Genomic DNA, 16,299 nt, shown 5'->3' on the forward strand with positions numbered 1-16,299 from the left:
AATTTCTCCTTAAATGTTGTTAATCATTTTAACTCTTTAACATGAACAAAAACATGATATATTGAGAAAATTTCATAAACCATTTATGATGTTCTTTGAACATTTTATTTTATTTTTTGTATTATTTACCTAAAAAAAAAGCAAAGTAAATGGAAGGCAATTTGTTTTGTTAATAAACATCAATTTAAAACTACCAGTAAAGGATTCTTTGGACTCCATGAGTAGATTACGATATTGCTAATTGTCCTTCATATAACTCATCCAACAAATTAAATTTTTCATTTTTGTTTCAAATTCAGCTATTAACTAATTTTTTAAATATAATATGGTAAAGTTTAAATCTCATTTCTCTACTTAAAACTTTCAACTTTCAATTATCAATCTTATATATATTAGACTTTTTAAATTTTTTATAATGATGGAATTAATTATTGTTTTTAAATTCAATGCAAGATTAAATGGGTATTTATAAAATAAACAAATTTATCTTTCAACCTTTGACTCTTAAGAAGCAAGCATGTAAGTTTAATTTGTACAAAAAGAAATTTAGTTTTATATTACTCCACAAAATTAAAGGCCTACCAAAATGAATCATGTATGGTATGAGTAAAATACCGTTCACTGATTAGAAAATACAATTTGCTTTTTTGATAACATTATACAAATTGTATAAAAATAATTTAATTTAAACATTGTGTTATTATTGATTAGAAAAATTACCAATATATACTTTCATATGTTATATTATTAAAGGGTATTTTAATATTTTATTTAAAAAACAATATAAAAAATATGCATAAGTTAGATTTTTTTAACCAGCAACTACATTAGTAAAATCTTAATTTAGCAATCAATCAAAATTTCATTTAATACTTTTATACATTTTAAATATATATATATAAGAAATGGATGTTATAGGATCATCTTCAGGACATGCAACATAAGAAGCCCATCGATGCTAGCAGCAGAGTTTCACTACAATATGACTGGCGATATCATGGAGTTTCGAGACTGTTTATCTGGGATTGGAGTCTTATCTAGGATCATGCCTGCTTTCACTTGGACTCATCATCAACAGCAAGGATTTCTGGCTACATAATTGGACAGAGAGTAATTGTGAATGATAAGCGATCAGATTGAAGCTAGAAGAGTTAAGACATTTTTTATGGAGATATCTCCACAGAAGTTTGAGAGAAAAGGAAGGAGACAGAAAATTTAGCAACTACAACACCAACCCTGATACAGACATGGTGACCGGGAGAAAGATCTATACAACCATTACATGCAACTGTTGCTAGCAGTTGAGGTTAGTTTTTATCGACAAAATTCAAGAACCTGGATTCAAGAGCGGGATTTCAATACCAAGGTATTTTCAAAGAATTTTCAGCAAAGCGCAATAAGAGCATCATTAAGTTGTTGTTCAATGTAGGAGGGGAAAAAGTTTGGTTTGTTCTTCCCATCGACGATAATGCTTCTCAGGCAACCGATCCCTGCATAGCATGAGCGAGTATGGACATCAACAAAAAGGATACCTTTAAAAGAAAGCTTTGAATTATGCACAGCAGTCGGCACACAAATCATTATGACACTCCATGCTGGGTTCATCTCTCTTTTAATAAAACATCAATCGTCTCAGAGAGCAAGATACGACGAGCTCATTACATTTTGCAAAGAAAACGCAGGTTGCACATTTGTGACCTAAAACGAATTATAAACAAGTGAATAAACAGGTGCACAAGGATTAAATTTTGTTGAATTGCTAAAACAACGTGCCAACAGTTTTCTATTCATGGTTTTTACTATAGCTAACAATCATTAGAGGCCTTGGTCAAGAACCATTCGAGTGTTCAATTAAATAAATGCTGATTGCAGAGGTGTTCATCTCTCCTTTTTAATAGAATACGACCAGGATTTCAAATCCAATCTTTCTCGGATAGCAGGATAAGAAGGGTTCATTACATTACACGCAAAAAAAAAACGAAGGTTGCACATGTGACTTAAAACAAACTATAAACAAGTGAACAAATAGGAGCACACAAGAAATCTTGTTCAATTGCTGAAACAGAATCTACCAACAGTTTTTTATCCTTGGTTTTAGCATAGCAAGGACTTATTAGAGGCCTAATTTGAGCACCATTTGACTGTTCAATTAAATAAATGCTGATGCTGAGTATATGAATATTAGTTACATATGCTCGCATGATAACTAGCATACCTTCTAAAAGGATTCTGAGCTTGAATGTTGTCAAAAAAATAAATAGAGCCTCATGATACTTCTCGTATTTTAACATTTGGAGAGCCCAAGATATTAGCAGCCACTTTTCCAACGTTACCCTTTGTGTTCACAGCAGTTTGTCCAATGATGTGCTTAGCATTGGCTGCCTCGCTCGCTAAGATTGATTTCTTTATCTGCCAAAGAGAAACAGACACCAGATACATAAATTTACAAGAAGAAAATAGCTTACCATAACATCAAGGGAATAATATCTCTCCTCATACATAAATGTAAAAGGGAAAACATAAACATCTTAATTAGTTCATTATGTTATGAAATGCAAAATATACTGGAGCAAAAATTTACCACTGCAAGCCGCTCTTTGTGAACCTCATTTGTAAGCTGCAATACACACAAAGCCACAAAATTTGAAAAGTCATAAGTCTCAATCTATAAAGAACAAATGTGCGTCTAACATCACCCTCCTATGGACAAAAGAAAATAAGTTACCGGTTTTTTGTAAGTCTTAATCTCATCACCACTAAATCCCGGAAGAGTCATATTCCAATTTCTCTCTGTATCAAGCCATAAAAAAAAGTAATATAAGTTACAGTACTAGATGTTTTTAAATAAGAATGAGAAACTAAAGAGGGTAATTTTACATAATAACTAACCAAGATGTAGGAGAATGTCTTTTGCTTCCAATGTATCTGACTTTCTATGCTTGGCCAGTGAGCAACCAAATGTTGTGATCTATTTAGAAGGAAAAAGAAAAGGATAGCATAATGTTTATATCAGATATTGAAAAGTTTATATTATAAAGCACAAAGTACCATATTAACTATTAAGTGGCATACCCACACAAATGCAGTGAAAAAACAACACAACAACAGACAGAAAATCAAAATATCCTAATTAATCAAGGAAATATAAGGTCCTATATAACATAAAATTGAACTCTTCATACCAAGTTCGGAAAGAGAAAGCCCGGAATATAATGTCCCTATTTAGGATGTGGAATTAAGCTTATTTTCATTAAGATTTTGAAAACTTTCTACAAGATTCATCAAGGTCCATTTTTCACCTTTTTATTAGCTGATCAACCTATTTGGCACAACAAATCATAAAAGGACAAGAAAAAAATGATTTGGATCAAGTTCATAATTTACATTGTTAAATTTATTTTAAATCCATAAGCCAAACTTACATTGTTTTCGCATAAAGCAAAATAGGCTTAATCTAAGAATAAAAACTATAGTTGAAGAGCCCTTAAGTATTTTGGAATCTGCCCAATTCAAAATGTATGTATAACGATTTCTTTGAAAAAATGTTCAACAACTTACAGAATCCACAAAGTCTTCAGCAATATCCACAAGAATATCTTCAACTTCAGGATCCAATTTCTCAGATGGATCAATCTGTACAAAAATATAATGTCATATTAGAAGATACAGAATCATGGAAACACCATAAGAATTCTACAAAAACCACAATAGAAATACGTAATAGTCAGGGTATGAGGAAATGCAAATTAAAAAAGACCCATCTTGTAAAAATCATTCAATGAACTCCTTGAGAAAATGTGTATTTTAAAAATTACATTCACCAAAACATAAAGGCTGAACATCCCTGTGTCACTAGAATCTTCGTTGATTATCATAAAAGCTTATATTGGTGACTAACATACAACCACTGAAATGGAATAACACAATACCCCTTGAATATAAACCAAAAAATGGAAGGCCATTTAGAGAGACTAACGGGTATGAAATGTGGAGGAGGAAATTTGCTCAATACCATTAGCCTTTTTACATACTGTACATATACAGCTTTAGAGAATTTTAATCATTTCCTTACATGGCATAAGATACTAGATATCTTTTCATAAAAGGTACAGATTTTGGTAGATAAACGTAGAATAAGTTGGAGAAAAGTAATATAAGCAGTATAATCCCAAGGATCCTAAATGTAAGCTAGTTCTAGAATAGTTCACCTGGTTAACTATATCATGGATGCTTCTTTTGCTAAGAATCCGACCACCAGAATCATCACTTTCTGTAATTGCTGCTTTGTTTTGGGTCACCTGGACTGTGCTTGGTTGTACCATTGCGAGAGAAGAAGGCTTTTGATTTGCAGAGCCCTGGGATCTGGAATCTTGTTGTTGATGAGGTAGAGATTGTGAGGCCCTTGATTGCGAAAACTGTTGCTCAAAAGGTTCCTGCTGCTGAATCGACGATATATTTTGTGGTGGCACCTGTGGAGATGATACATGCTGCTGTTGTGAAATTGTTTGCAATGAATGATGTTGCTGGGGTATATGTGCCCTCGGCTGCAAGGATGGTGCATTAATCTGTGGTCTATGCCAAGGGGGTGGCAAAGGTGGCTTCCCTTGCGCTCCAGATGATAGCCACGGCTGATTAGGGGATTGTGGAGTTTGTGGAGTACTTGGTGTTGAAGAAGAGGAACCAACCGCTGACACTCTCATAAGGCCATGCCCTTGGAAATTCTACAAAAAAATGAAAAATAAAACAAGGAAAAAAAAGGTCACATAATATTCAAGGAAAGGCATCAAACACAAATTCACCCCACATTTATAATCATGATGACAATAATGCGTTCTTTTCTTTCACATTCGATGATAGGAGAATGGGGATTGGTATGTAAGGATCGAACCCTATTTCTCATGCCACACAATACAAGAATCTGGTCATGAAGCCAAGAGGCTGTTGGCAACAATAATGTGTTATATAGTAGATAATAACACCTTAGCTCTCTTGACGAACTCCTTAAAGCAGCTTACTTCAACCTACCAATACTATATTCAAACTAAGATTAAAATAATAATAAAAGTGAGGGAGAAAGGATTAGTATTTTCTAGATTCAACCAACAGTTCTAAGCATTCTTAAAATTCTAAAACATTATTAAAAACTCTATTAAAATATGCTAAAACTGTTATTACTGCGACCATTTAAATTCAACTAACATTTTTTAGCATCATTAGAACATTATTGACAAAAAATCAATGTCATTTAAATTAATAAAAAGAAATAATATACATTAATCCTTAAAAATAATACTAACTTGGGTAGAAGCGGACTGGCTAGTTGGTGAAGATGTTGGTCTAAGAGATGATTGCAAAGGCCTTTGTTGATGCTGAGCAGAAATCCCACCTGGTCTCATTTGTGAACTTGAACCAACTGATGATCCGATCCCTATTCCTCGCATCATCGGCCTTGCCTATGAAAAAATATATATATCACAAGAAGAGGAAATTTCAGCATCAAAAGCTCAAAATCGTGAATGAAAATAACCCACAAGCTTAAAATCCAACCTGGGAAACATTGGAACTAGAGGTTCCACCGAAGGAATGGCCAAAGGAACCGGTAAACGGAGTGGATTGCGAAGGTGAAGGAGAAGGAGGCAAGGGGCCAGAATGGGACGAAGGAACACCGAGGGCAATGCTGCCTCGCGGCTGAGAGGAAAATGAAGGGGAAGGAGGCGATGAGGCGGAAGGAGAAGAGGAAGAGAAATGAGTGAACTGGGAAGAGTGTTGTTGCCATGGCCTCGAGAATGCAGCGGCGGGTCTTGGCTGATGAGAGGGGAGAGCTGGTTTAGGGTGCGGCGGCTGTTGCGGTGGTGGTATGGCGGAAGGTAAGGGTTTCAGGATAGGGTTGGGGTTAGGGTTAGGGATTGCGGTAGAGGATGTTGACGGGGGCGTTGGCGTTGTTTGTTGTTGAATTTGTGGCTGCGGCTGTGGTTGCGGAGGTGGGTCGACGGCGGAGGAAGGAGGAGGAGCATTAGGGGTTGGCGGAGGTGGTTGCTGTTGATCCATCAGGAGTGCAAGGATGGAAGGATGGAAGGATTGAAGAGGAAGGTGATTTGTTTTACCAACTGTAGACGAGCTCTCTTTTTCTTCTCTGAACTTTTAAAACATACATTAAAATAAGCTATCGGCTAAACTACAAATTTAGATCTTAATTTTATAAAATTTGTCAATTTAATCCTATTTCTTTGTTTCGGGGTTTGAATGAAAATGTTTGCACTAAATATAAGGAAAGGGTAATAAATATTGCTTATAATATCTGCAAATTTTCTATGGGGATTGGATAGTTGTAATCTTCAAATTTATTTATTATCTGTATTAAATTGGATAATTGTAATCTGCTTTTATTGGATTTATTTTCAATTATTAAGTTCATCAAACTATCATTCTGCATCTAATCACCATTGCTTAATACACTTAATGCATCAAAATAGGCATCATCATTTTAGATACTACTAAGTTATTTAATTAATATTATTAATTCCTTAAATATTCTCATTTGCATCATTTAGAAATTTTCTTTCGACCATTTTATTAAGGGTTAAAAGTAAAAATTTATCAACGATTTTAAAAAGTGGATTAACGAGAAAGCATAAAGAATAGTCAAAGAAAAAAGCTCTTAAAATATGCAAAATTCCAGTGAAGGAGGTTTTGGTGATTCCAGATCTGACAGGGATTGGAACACTACGAAAGTGAGATTCAAAAAAGGAATCGAAAGGGAGATTGCTACTGTGGGTGTGGACTTTTATCTGACCCCGAATCTATCTTGGAAGGACAAGCTTTTGAGGGGAGGAGCAGTCATTTCTGGTATGGTTTGTAATGATCCTAGCGAGGGAAATGAAAGTGATTTTGAGTTGCTAGAAGGTGATGTGAGTACGACCATGGTCAATGGGATTCCAGCAATTGTCTTCTCAAACAGTATTTAAGAAATTCTCTTCAAAGAGATGGAATTGACGGTCGACTCAAGCTTTTAAGGCAAAGCATTGGTTATAACACTATTTATAATCAAATAAGTAGCTTATGGAAACCTACAAAACCATTCCATCTCATGGACATAGAAAATAATTTTTTTTGTTAAGTTTCAAAACAATGAAGATTGTAATCAAGTATTGACTCAGGGATCATAGATCATTTATAGCCAGTACATTACTATTCAACCTTGGACTAAAGATTTTAGTCTGTTACAACCATATCCCAATGTGGTGATGGCTTGAACCCGGCCATCAAGAATCCCTGGATTTATATACAAACGGAAGATCATAGAGGTTATCGGGGGGCTGGTCGAAAAAGTGGCAAAATTGGATTTTCAAACTGATAGCAGAACCAGAGGCCAGTTTGCTCGCCTGGTTGTGTTTATTAACATTAACAAGCATTTGCCTTCTCAGGTTATGGTCGACGGCGTCTTCTAACGAGTGGAATATGATGCACTTCCAACAATATGTTTTTCTTGTGGTAAGTATAGACATGTCAAAGATTTGTGCCTATCAATAATGGTAGATCTAACCTAGGAAAGTAATGTAGAAGCAGTGGTTGCTAACTTAGGCGAAGCCATCGCCAAAATAGAATGAAGGATAGGATCGAAGTACGGACTGTGGATGTTGGTGGAAAGGAAATCGCGACGTAGTTAAATAGATTTACGGGCTAATGACACGGTGAAAACTAGGAAAGAACCGTAAGGATCCAGATTTATGGAGCTAAATGGGGAGATGGGAAATAGTAATGGTGATGCTGATGAAGGAATTTCGGGAGGAAAATATAAGGAGAAGGTGAATAAGGCTTTAGGTGGTAATAAGGCTAATGTTAAGGAAATGCCTAAAGAAGGTTTACGTTCTAGTAAGGGTATAGGCCGTGGGGGCAATGCAGGCCTTGAGTCCTTTATGGGGCCTACTATGCATCCCAGTTTAGGTAGTACAAGGACTGTTAATTTGGGCCGTAAATTTAATGGTTTATTAGAAAAAATAATGGGAAAGAGACCCATGCTGGCAATTGAACTTGGCCAGGATAGTGAGGGGTCTGCTAATAAGGATATATCCAAATCTAACTCAAAATTTTTTCACTGGACATGCAGGTTTGGCACAGGATAATTCGACTGGTGATGGCTCGGATCTCGAAGTATATGGTCAAGGTGATATGGATACAGGGGTTTGGGCAAATATTAATTTTGGAAATTTTGAGGAAATTAAGGCACACTATAATCCACATTTGAAGAATTAGAAGGAATTGAAGTCCCAATAATCGATGGAGTCCTTGATCCAAGAAAATATTTAGCAGTGATTTTCTAGAAAAAATTTCACTCAAACCAGCAGGGTATTTCAGTCAACTGATATATAAAGACATTAGATGCGGATACCTTAGCCCTAAAGATAGCAAGAGTGGCAATAGAGATATCACTGGTCGTAGTGGTCTAAAGCTTTCTAACTCTTTACGAGGTAGAAAGAGCTGCTTTAAAATTTTCAGGAATTTGCGGATTCCTTTAGCAAATTCCATGAAGGCTGTGGTAGAGCTCCTTTCTTCTCAGGTGTCTGGTAAAACAGCGAATGATGCCTAGGAATACAACATGAATTTTACAATTTTTTCTTGGAATTTCTAGGTTTGTGCAAGTGTTAAATTTCCTCTAGTTTTCAGAGAATACAACATGGAATATAAACATGATATTATTAGTCTGCTTGAGCCAAGAGTGATGGTACCAAAGTAGATAGCATTATCGCTAAGCTGGGGTTCTAGTGTTCATACTGAGTGGAGGCGATAAGATATTCCAGAGGTATTTGGCTTGGATGGAAAGATTCAATTCGTGTTGAGGTGGTTCATAGTCACCATCAGTTTATTCTGACTCGGGTTTGGCATATGTCTTCCTCAACACCAGTTTTCATCTTATTTATGTATGAAAGCCCTAATCGACAGAAACGAAAGGACCTTTGGAAGGATTTGAGATCTTCGATTCCATTAGGGCAAATTCCATGTATTGCTGTTATTGGTGATTCCAACGCAATCTTATTTTCTACTGAGAAATTAGGTGGTCTTTCTAATGGAAGAAGATGTCCCCATTTTTGTGATTTTGTGGATATGGTCGAGGAACATGATTTAGGATTTAAAGGACCTCATTTTACTTGGCATAGATGTGCTCTTTTTGAGAGGTTAGATTATGCGTCAAGTAATGAAGCTTGGGCCCACAAATTTTCAAACAACTTGATCACCCACCTTCTAAAGATTAAGTTAACCATAAGCCTCTTCTCTTGTCCCTAAACTTGGAAGTTATTCTACCTAGAGGTCGACCTTTTCGATTTTTGGCTGAGTGGGCAAAACATCCTGATTTTGAGTATTTTTTGTGTGATAATTGGAAGTTTAGATGGATATGTTTGATACTTTAGCCAAGCTCACTCATAGCCTAAAGGAGTGGAATAAATCAATTTGTGGGCACATCACCACTTGAAAGAGATATCTAATTCATAAACTTGCCAATATTCAGAGGAAAATAGGCCTCTCTGGTTCAAATCAGTTAGCTCGGATGGATTTGAGACTTAAACAAGAGTTGGAGAATGTACTGCATCATGAAGAACTTCTTTGGAAATGACGAGGTGAGATGCAACTGGTTAAATCTAAGGGGTCTGAATACTAAGTTTTTTCATACCCCTACTCTGCAAAGAAGAAAAATAGTCACATAATTGCTATTCGCAATTCCGACAGTGATTGGATTTATGATTCAGAATCCATTACATCTGAGGCGAATGATTTTTTCCAAAATTTGTATGGAAAGGTTTCTAGGTCTATGGAAAGCTTACCTCCAAGTAGTTTTTCTCAGCTTGATCCTGTTGACATTGATTTTCGAGGAAGCTGATCACGAGTGAAAAAATTAAGTGAGCTCTCTTTGACATGGCACCTCTCAAAGCACTAGATAGTGATGGGTTTCATGTCCTCTTCTTCCAAAAGCAGTGGAGTACAATTGAGGGAACAGTTCGTGATTGGGTTAAAATGGTCTTTAATGGAGGTATTATTGATTCCGAATTGAATAATACCCTGATAATTCTTATACCCAAGGTGTCGAATCCGGAGGGCTTTGCCCAGTTTCGTCCAATAAGTTTCTACTCTGTCCTCTACAAGCTGGTGATGAAGGTAATCACTAACCGATTTAAGTATATCTTTCCTAAAATTATTGCATAAGAGCAGGTCGATTTTATTACAGGTAGAAACATCACCGATAATATTATTATCGCACAAGAGGTAATCTATTCTATGAGATGTCAGAACAAAAGAAAGTAGATGATGATTAAAATAGATTTAGAGAAAGCTAATGACTGCGTGAGATGTGACTTCATTAACACTTCCCTCCAAGCGGCAGGTATCCCAGACTATCTCAGAAACGTTATAATGTCATCTATTTCTAATTTTACCATGCAGGTTATGTGGAATGGAATCCCTTTGTCTAAGTTCAGGCCTACCAAAGGAATCCGACAGGGGTGCTCGCTATCTCCCTACCTTTTCGTGTTATGTATGGAATGGCTTGGTCATTCTATTCAATTGGCTATTTTCGTTGGAAAGTGGAGTCCTATACGCCTTTCTCGTTTAGGGCTGAATATCTCACATTTGTTCTTGGATGATGATTTAATCATCTTCAGCAAAGCGGATTTGAAGCATGGATAGGTACTCAAAGAAATATTAGAAAACTTCTATGAGTTTTCTAGGCACAAAATTAACACTAGAAAGGCTAATTTATTTTTTTAAAGGGGTGGAAGAGCCAATAGATGATATGATCAGTACTTTGTTTGGTTTCCAAAAAGTACAAAATCTTGTGCATTACCTAGGAGTTCCCCTTTTCCATTAGAGGGTGATGAATAGTATTATGTCCTTTGTGGTTAAAAAAGTGCATGAGAAGTTACAAAGTTGGGACGCCAGATAGATCTCCATCGCTGGCCGTGTTATTCTAGCACAGTCGGTCCTTTTATCCATTCTTAGCTATTTCATGCAATCCATGATGATACCTAGGAAAATCTGTGAAGAAATTGAAAGTTTGGTTAAGCAATTTATTTAGGGGTCTTCAGACAGTAAAAAGAATATGTCTCTTATGGGGTGGGACTCTATCTGTTAACCAAAATAGTGCGATGGTCTTGGAATAAGGAAATTACATGATCAGAATATCTCATTTTTATTGAAACTGGGTTTTAATATTGTGTCTGCCAAGGAGGCATTATGGGTTCATGTGATTAGGTCGAAGTACCAGATGAATGAAGATCGACCAGATTGTATTGGCTGAGATAGAAGTTCTTTTCTTTGGTGATCTCTCTTAAAATTTTGGCCATTATTACGAGAAAACTTAATCTGGTCTATAGCCAATGGTAATAAAATTCGTTGCTGAAGAGATAATAGGATCCCAAGTGTAGGGCCAATACTTAGACATATCCCTGCTAATTTTAATTTTGATTCTGATTGTTTTCTCAATGAGATGACCACAAAGGAAGGTTCCACCCTTGATTTGTTTTGCATTTGGTTATCAAATGATGTGATACAATGTATTATGGGCATATCCGAGTTCAACCTCTATGTATTATGGATGTCACGAGTCGTAATGTTGCCCGATCGTGAATTTGAGTAAATCTGAACGGCTTGGCAAAAATAGACTTAAAACGATGAAAGATAGGCTCAAATGGAATAGTTTGAAATGGTTATGGAAGCAAAGAATGGTATTCAACTAAGGCTTAAAAAGTGAACCAACACAATTGGACGTGTTGACCCGAAATTTAGACAAGCACTTGGGTTTTTAAAATGGTTGAAAGATAAGATAATTTAATAACTAACCTTGACCCACTATCAATGGTTGATAGGAATCTTGGTATAAATGAATTTTAACCCTTTATCAATGGATGATAGGAACCGAATGTATATGAACACTACACTTTAGAAGTGATAAGTTCGGTAACAAGGAAAGGATAGACGCCACAAGCTAAGCTTGATAAGTCAAATCAATTTCAAAAGGATAAAGAGAATTGGATAACTCACAATTCAAATATATTTCAAATATTCAGCCAAAAAAAACTATCCTTTCAAAAGGTTGATTACACACATATTTATAAGGCTAGGAAAAGGCTAGCTGAATGGTCACAAGTATTCATCTTAAAAGCTGAAAAGCTCAAGTCTCTTGGAATTCTTGAACCAAATAACTCCACCATTTAATTCACTGCAATTCAGCTGCATAATTGATCTTGAATGCTTGAAAAGTGACTCTTGAAGTGTCATTTGGTTAGCCGAATAGTCACCAGCACCTTAATGGTGTTTTGAATGCTTGAATTAATTCTTTTAAAGTAGAAAAATGGTTGAAAGTTGAAAATCTTGTTGTCAAATTTAAAGAAGCAATAATCCACTCTTTAAACTCTTTTAAATGATATGTTAAATATTCTTTGTAATAGCCCCTTGCTTAAATCCAAAAACGACTTAAAAAGCCACTTCATTGAATGTGTAAAAGCATGTAACCAAAAACACTTGAAAAGCTTCTTTATTGAATTTGTAACGGTTGTGACTGAAGAGACACCTGCAATAAACACATTAAAATGAACTTATTAAACACAATTAAACACCAATTAAACTCAAACATATTAAACACTTAACTTCAATAAATGAACTAAAACTTATTCATCAATTATTCCAGCAACTAGTTTAATTAAAGAAACTTCTATTAAATGGTTCAATAATAACTCAATTATTAAAACTAAGATGAGTTGAATTAATGACCAGCAACTTATTTATTAATCTAAGATGAATTATTAAATAAGATGAACTCAATTAACTAAAATGAACTCAATTAACTAAGATGAGTAATTTATTCAAGCAACTTAATTAAAAATGAAGTCCAACAACTCGATTTATTAAAAAAACTAAAATTAAACGTCTCATTTTGCACTTGGGCCCCTCGAGTTTAAGCAAATCTTGATGTCATCGAGATGTATCAAAACATGATGCGACCGGGATCGCATCATACCCTCCCTCTTAAAGACGATTAGTCCTCAAATCGGGTCACTTGCTCGAAAGAAATTTTTCAAGATCACAAATCAGATTATTTGCAGGCCTTCCCTCTTTAAGAGGGTACCACCTCACATCGTCACCTACAGAAGAATAAAACGAATTAGTGACACAATGAAGGTTAAACCAAGAGAAATTTTCCAAGACTTTATTCATATTCGATAACAAGAAATGTTTATGAGTCAATCTCAAATGGTAATCAAAATACATTAAGAATGCTTCCAAACAAACATGTAATCCAAACATCTTTTGTTCAGAACATGCATGATTCATATCAAAAGGCAACTTCCATACACCATTGTCACAATCAATTGAACAGAACTTTTTATCAGTTAATGCCTTATCACATAATTGAATAAAAAACACACATGTTTTGGAACATTTGATCATCTCAAATTGCACCTGCAAATCGTTATTTAAACAAATTGAATTTGTGCAATAAATCAATGAATGCATATCAACAACATGACCTTTTTGAGTAATATTCTCATTATCTTTTTTCAAAACAAACAATCAATTACTAATAAAAGAAGGACAATAATCCTCATCAAAGTACGAATGCGTTTCAGAAAACAAGACATCAACAATGTTTTCGTCAATGATCGAAGGGAATGGTTGAGTCTTAAAAGATTCAGAAAACTCACATTGTTTACCTATATGAATGAATGGATGGGAATCAATTTGAACAGTACCTTTTTCAGTTAACGTAAACCTCCTCTCTTCGGAAAGATAGTAAAGTCGAAGCTCTTTACTCGAACTAACCTGAAATGTAGGAGAAAAAACAACTCGCACTTATCAAAGTGTCACCTTTACGAAAAAAAAGGGGTTACTGACACCATAATTGATGAACTTGAAAGGACATGCTGAATCGATGCCAGGATCAAAGTAGAAGTGGATCTTACCTTATCATTATGAAACAGGGAATTCATTGATAGCAACCAACCAAAATCAAAAATTTGATTTTGACCTTTTCTTAACAACTTAGGAAAATGTTCTCCGGGTTTGAACACGTGATTTTGGTCACACATTTTCAAAAACAGTAAAAACTTTTCTTTTATCAACAACTCACTCTCTTCAATCATGCAAGACTTGATCATGTCATCATTCAAACTATTATAGCTTTCACAATTTATCTGAAAAGGTAAACTTATAAAAAACGAGTTCGTACAAAACTCAAAGATCTCACATAACAATCACAATTAAACAAGTGAAGATTTGTATGTGGATAATCTTTAACACACACATCGAAAATTTGTATATGCTGAATCAAAGGAAATTTAGGCATGCATATATTCAAGCACTCATACTTCACAAGTCTCATGTGCACAGCCTTGTTTAAGTATGCATTTTTTCCATAACAGATCAAAGAATACACATCAACACCAAAATCAGAGTAATCAAAATTGCGTACTTGGACATCCACTATCGTACACAACCAATTTTTGCAATGGCTGTTTGGATTTTACTTCGCCAACATGCTCATCAATACCACGATTTTCATTAAAGATACTCGCATTGCCAACATTTAAGACAAACACGTCTTTATTAACCAAAGAATGACAATCAACTATATCATCAATATAATCACAAGCATTCAAATAAGTTGATGAAGTCTTAGAGACGACTATATCCTTACCTGACTTACCTTTAGGCACTTCTGGTATAATGTCACTTTCATTCTTGCCTTCCTTGATCAATTTAAACTATCTCTCTTTGGGAAGATAATGTAGTTGGAACTTGTCAAATGAACCTTGAGAAACCTGAAAAGAAGACAAAATACAATGAGAACTAATAGGATGGTTAGTAAAAATATTCCTCGCTTTTTTTTATTCACTCTTTTCACTCATTTCTTTTTCAAACTCATTTTCAAGTCCTTTCTCTTTTACCACAACACTCGTTTTTTTTACACTCTCGTTTCGTGCTTCAATTTCTTTCTCTTTTTCAAATTGTGTTTCTTGCTCACACTCTTTTTCAAACTCAATCTCATTTTGCTTTCTCTCATTCTTTTTCATTTTCTTTTTCTCGCATCTCTTTTTCTCTTCTTTCGATTTCTTTTAAGATCCGCTCATTTTCTCGCATCAACTTTTCTCGCCTCTCTTTTCTTTTGATCTCTTTTTGTCTTGTTTTTTTCGTTACAAGAAGATGATATCATAAAAGAATCAAAATGACGGGCTTTTAGTTGAAAAGAAGTGAATGAATCTTTATATAAGTTGCGTTCATCTCTTCGTGAATAAGCCTCCATGGACGAGTACGGAACACATTCACTTTTTCGTAAGGATTTCTCCGTAGATGAATACTTTGAGACACTTGAAGAGAAATTCCTACATTCTCGTTTGTCACCTTGAAAGGTTTCAAACTCGTGATTGACCTCATTTCGTCTCGAGTTCCTAGATGAATAAGAATCTCGATATGAGTCTCTTCCCACATAGTCATTGAAAGTTTGTCTCTATAAAGATCTTGACTCCGTCTTTTGATTTGAAGAAATTTGCTCTCGTTGGGCTCTTACTAGATGGCCTCACTCTTCAACACGTTCTAATCGTTTCTTGATGGGTTTGAGTTCTCAATCAAATAGATGCTCTATTTCACGTGTAAAGGTTTGGAGTGTAAAATCTGGCACTCCCCCTCTAGTTGCCACATTTCTTTCAAAACTTTTTGACATAGTACTTTACTCACACAAACCTCACCACAAATTCTCACAAGTTCAACTCAGGAAAAAAAATAAACTTTCACTCACACTCATGTTTACACTCTTTAAAAGGCTTTTTCTTCTCTCTAATGAACTCACACGCTCTTTTCCTTTTACCACTCACTCTGCCTCTCTAAGTTCTTAAGCAATTATTTGAACTTCGAAACTCTTGTTATGGGTCGGCTTACAAACTTGATGTTCAGGTTTGGTAGGATATTATTGTAGGATAATGGGTAGGCTTGAAACAAAACTTTCAGTGTCGCTGAATGGTAAATATTGATTGAGTGTTTCTGGGCAGCAAGTAAAAGTTCAGAAAACTCCGCAATAAAGAACTTGAAAAAAAAATTTCACTTGAAATCTTAATATTCACTTCTTGAATGCAATGAATTTTTTCAAAAGAAAATTACTATACAGGGATGCCAAAAGTGTTGATTCTCACTTCAAATTTGCTAGCTCTGATACCAAATGATACGAACTCGGATATAGATGTCACGAGTCGTAATGTTGCCTGATCGTGAATTTGAGTAAATCTGAACGGCTTGGCAAAAATAGACTTAAAATGATGA

The 16,299-nt window shown here is 35.1% G+C and overlaps 1 protein-coding gene across 4 annotated transcripts; it reads right to left on the reverse strand.

Annotated features, from left to right (window-relative positions):
- Window positions 1-823: 823 nt before the first annotated feature.
- Window positions 824-6,153, reverse strand: LOC107892301 (transcription initiation factor TFIID subunit 12). 4 transcript variants are annotated; one of them, XR_001682609.2, is made up of 10 exons: window positions 5,548-6,140; window positions 5,298-5,453; window positions 4,209-4,721; window positions 3,559-3,633; window positions 2,890-2,968; window positions 2,726-2,790; window positions 2,582-2,617; window positions 2,216-2,409; window positions 1,363-1,490; window positions 824-1,091 (listed from the first exon to the last, which is right to left on the reverse strand). XR_001682609.2 is itself a non-coding variant. In XM_016817507.2 (8 exons), the coding sequence occupies exons 1-8, from the start codon at window positions 6,046-6,048 to the stop codon at window positions 2,266-2,268; spliced, it is 1,569 nt and encodes a 522-aa protein (XP_016672996.1). In that variant the 5' UTR covers window positions 6,049-6,141; the 3' UTR covers window positions 2,029-2,265. The 4 variants fall into 4 exon arrangements, 1 of the variants encoding a protein (XP_016672996.1); XR_001682574.2 differs by lacking the exon at window positions 824-1,091 and having other exon boundaries at window positions 1,112-1,490; window positions 5,548-6,153; XR_001682592.2 differs by lacking the exon at window positions 824-1,091 and having other exon boundaries at window positions 1,112-1,698; window positions 5,548-6,141.
- Between the last annotated feature and the right edge of the window lie 10,146 nt (window positions 6,154-16,299).

Source organism: Gossypium hirsutum, chromosome A01, assembly GCF_007990345.1.
Source record: "Gossypium hirsutum isolate 1008001.06 chromosome A01, Gossypium_hirsutum_v2.1, whole genome shotgun sequence".
Classification (NCBI taxonomy): domain Eukaryota; kingdom Viridiplantae; phylum Streptophyta; class Magnoliopsida; order Malvales; family Malvaceae; genus Gossypium; species Gossypium hirsutum.

Bases quoted from the DNA above. Each gene is read 5' to 3' on its own strand.
- LOC107892301 (XM_016817507.2), bottom strand. From the start codon at position 6,048: ATGGATCAACAGCAACCACCTCCGCCAACCCCTAATGCTCCTCCTCCT. The intron at 2,969-3,558 runs GTAAGTTGTTGA...CCTTCTAAATAG, and splicing joins CTGAAGACTTTGTGGATTCT to ATCACAACATTTGGTTGCTC. The intron at 2,791-2,889 runs GTTAGTTATTAT...GGCTTGATACAG, and splicing joins AGACATTCTCCTACATCTTG to AGAGAAATTGGAATATGACT.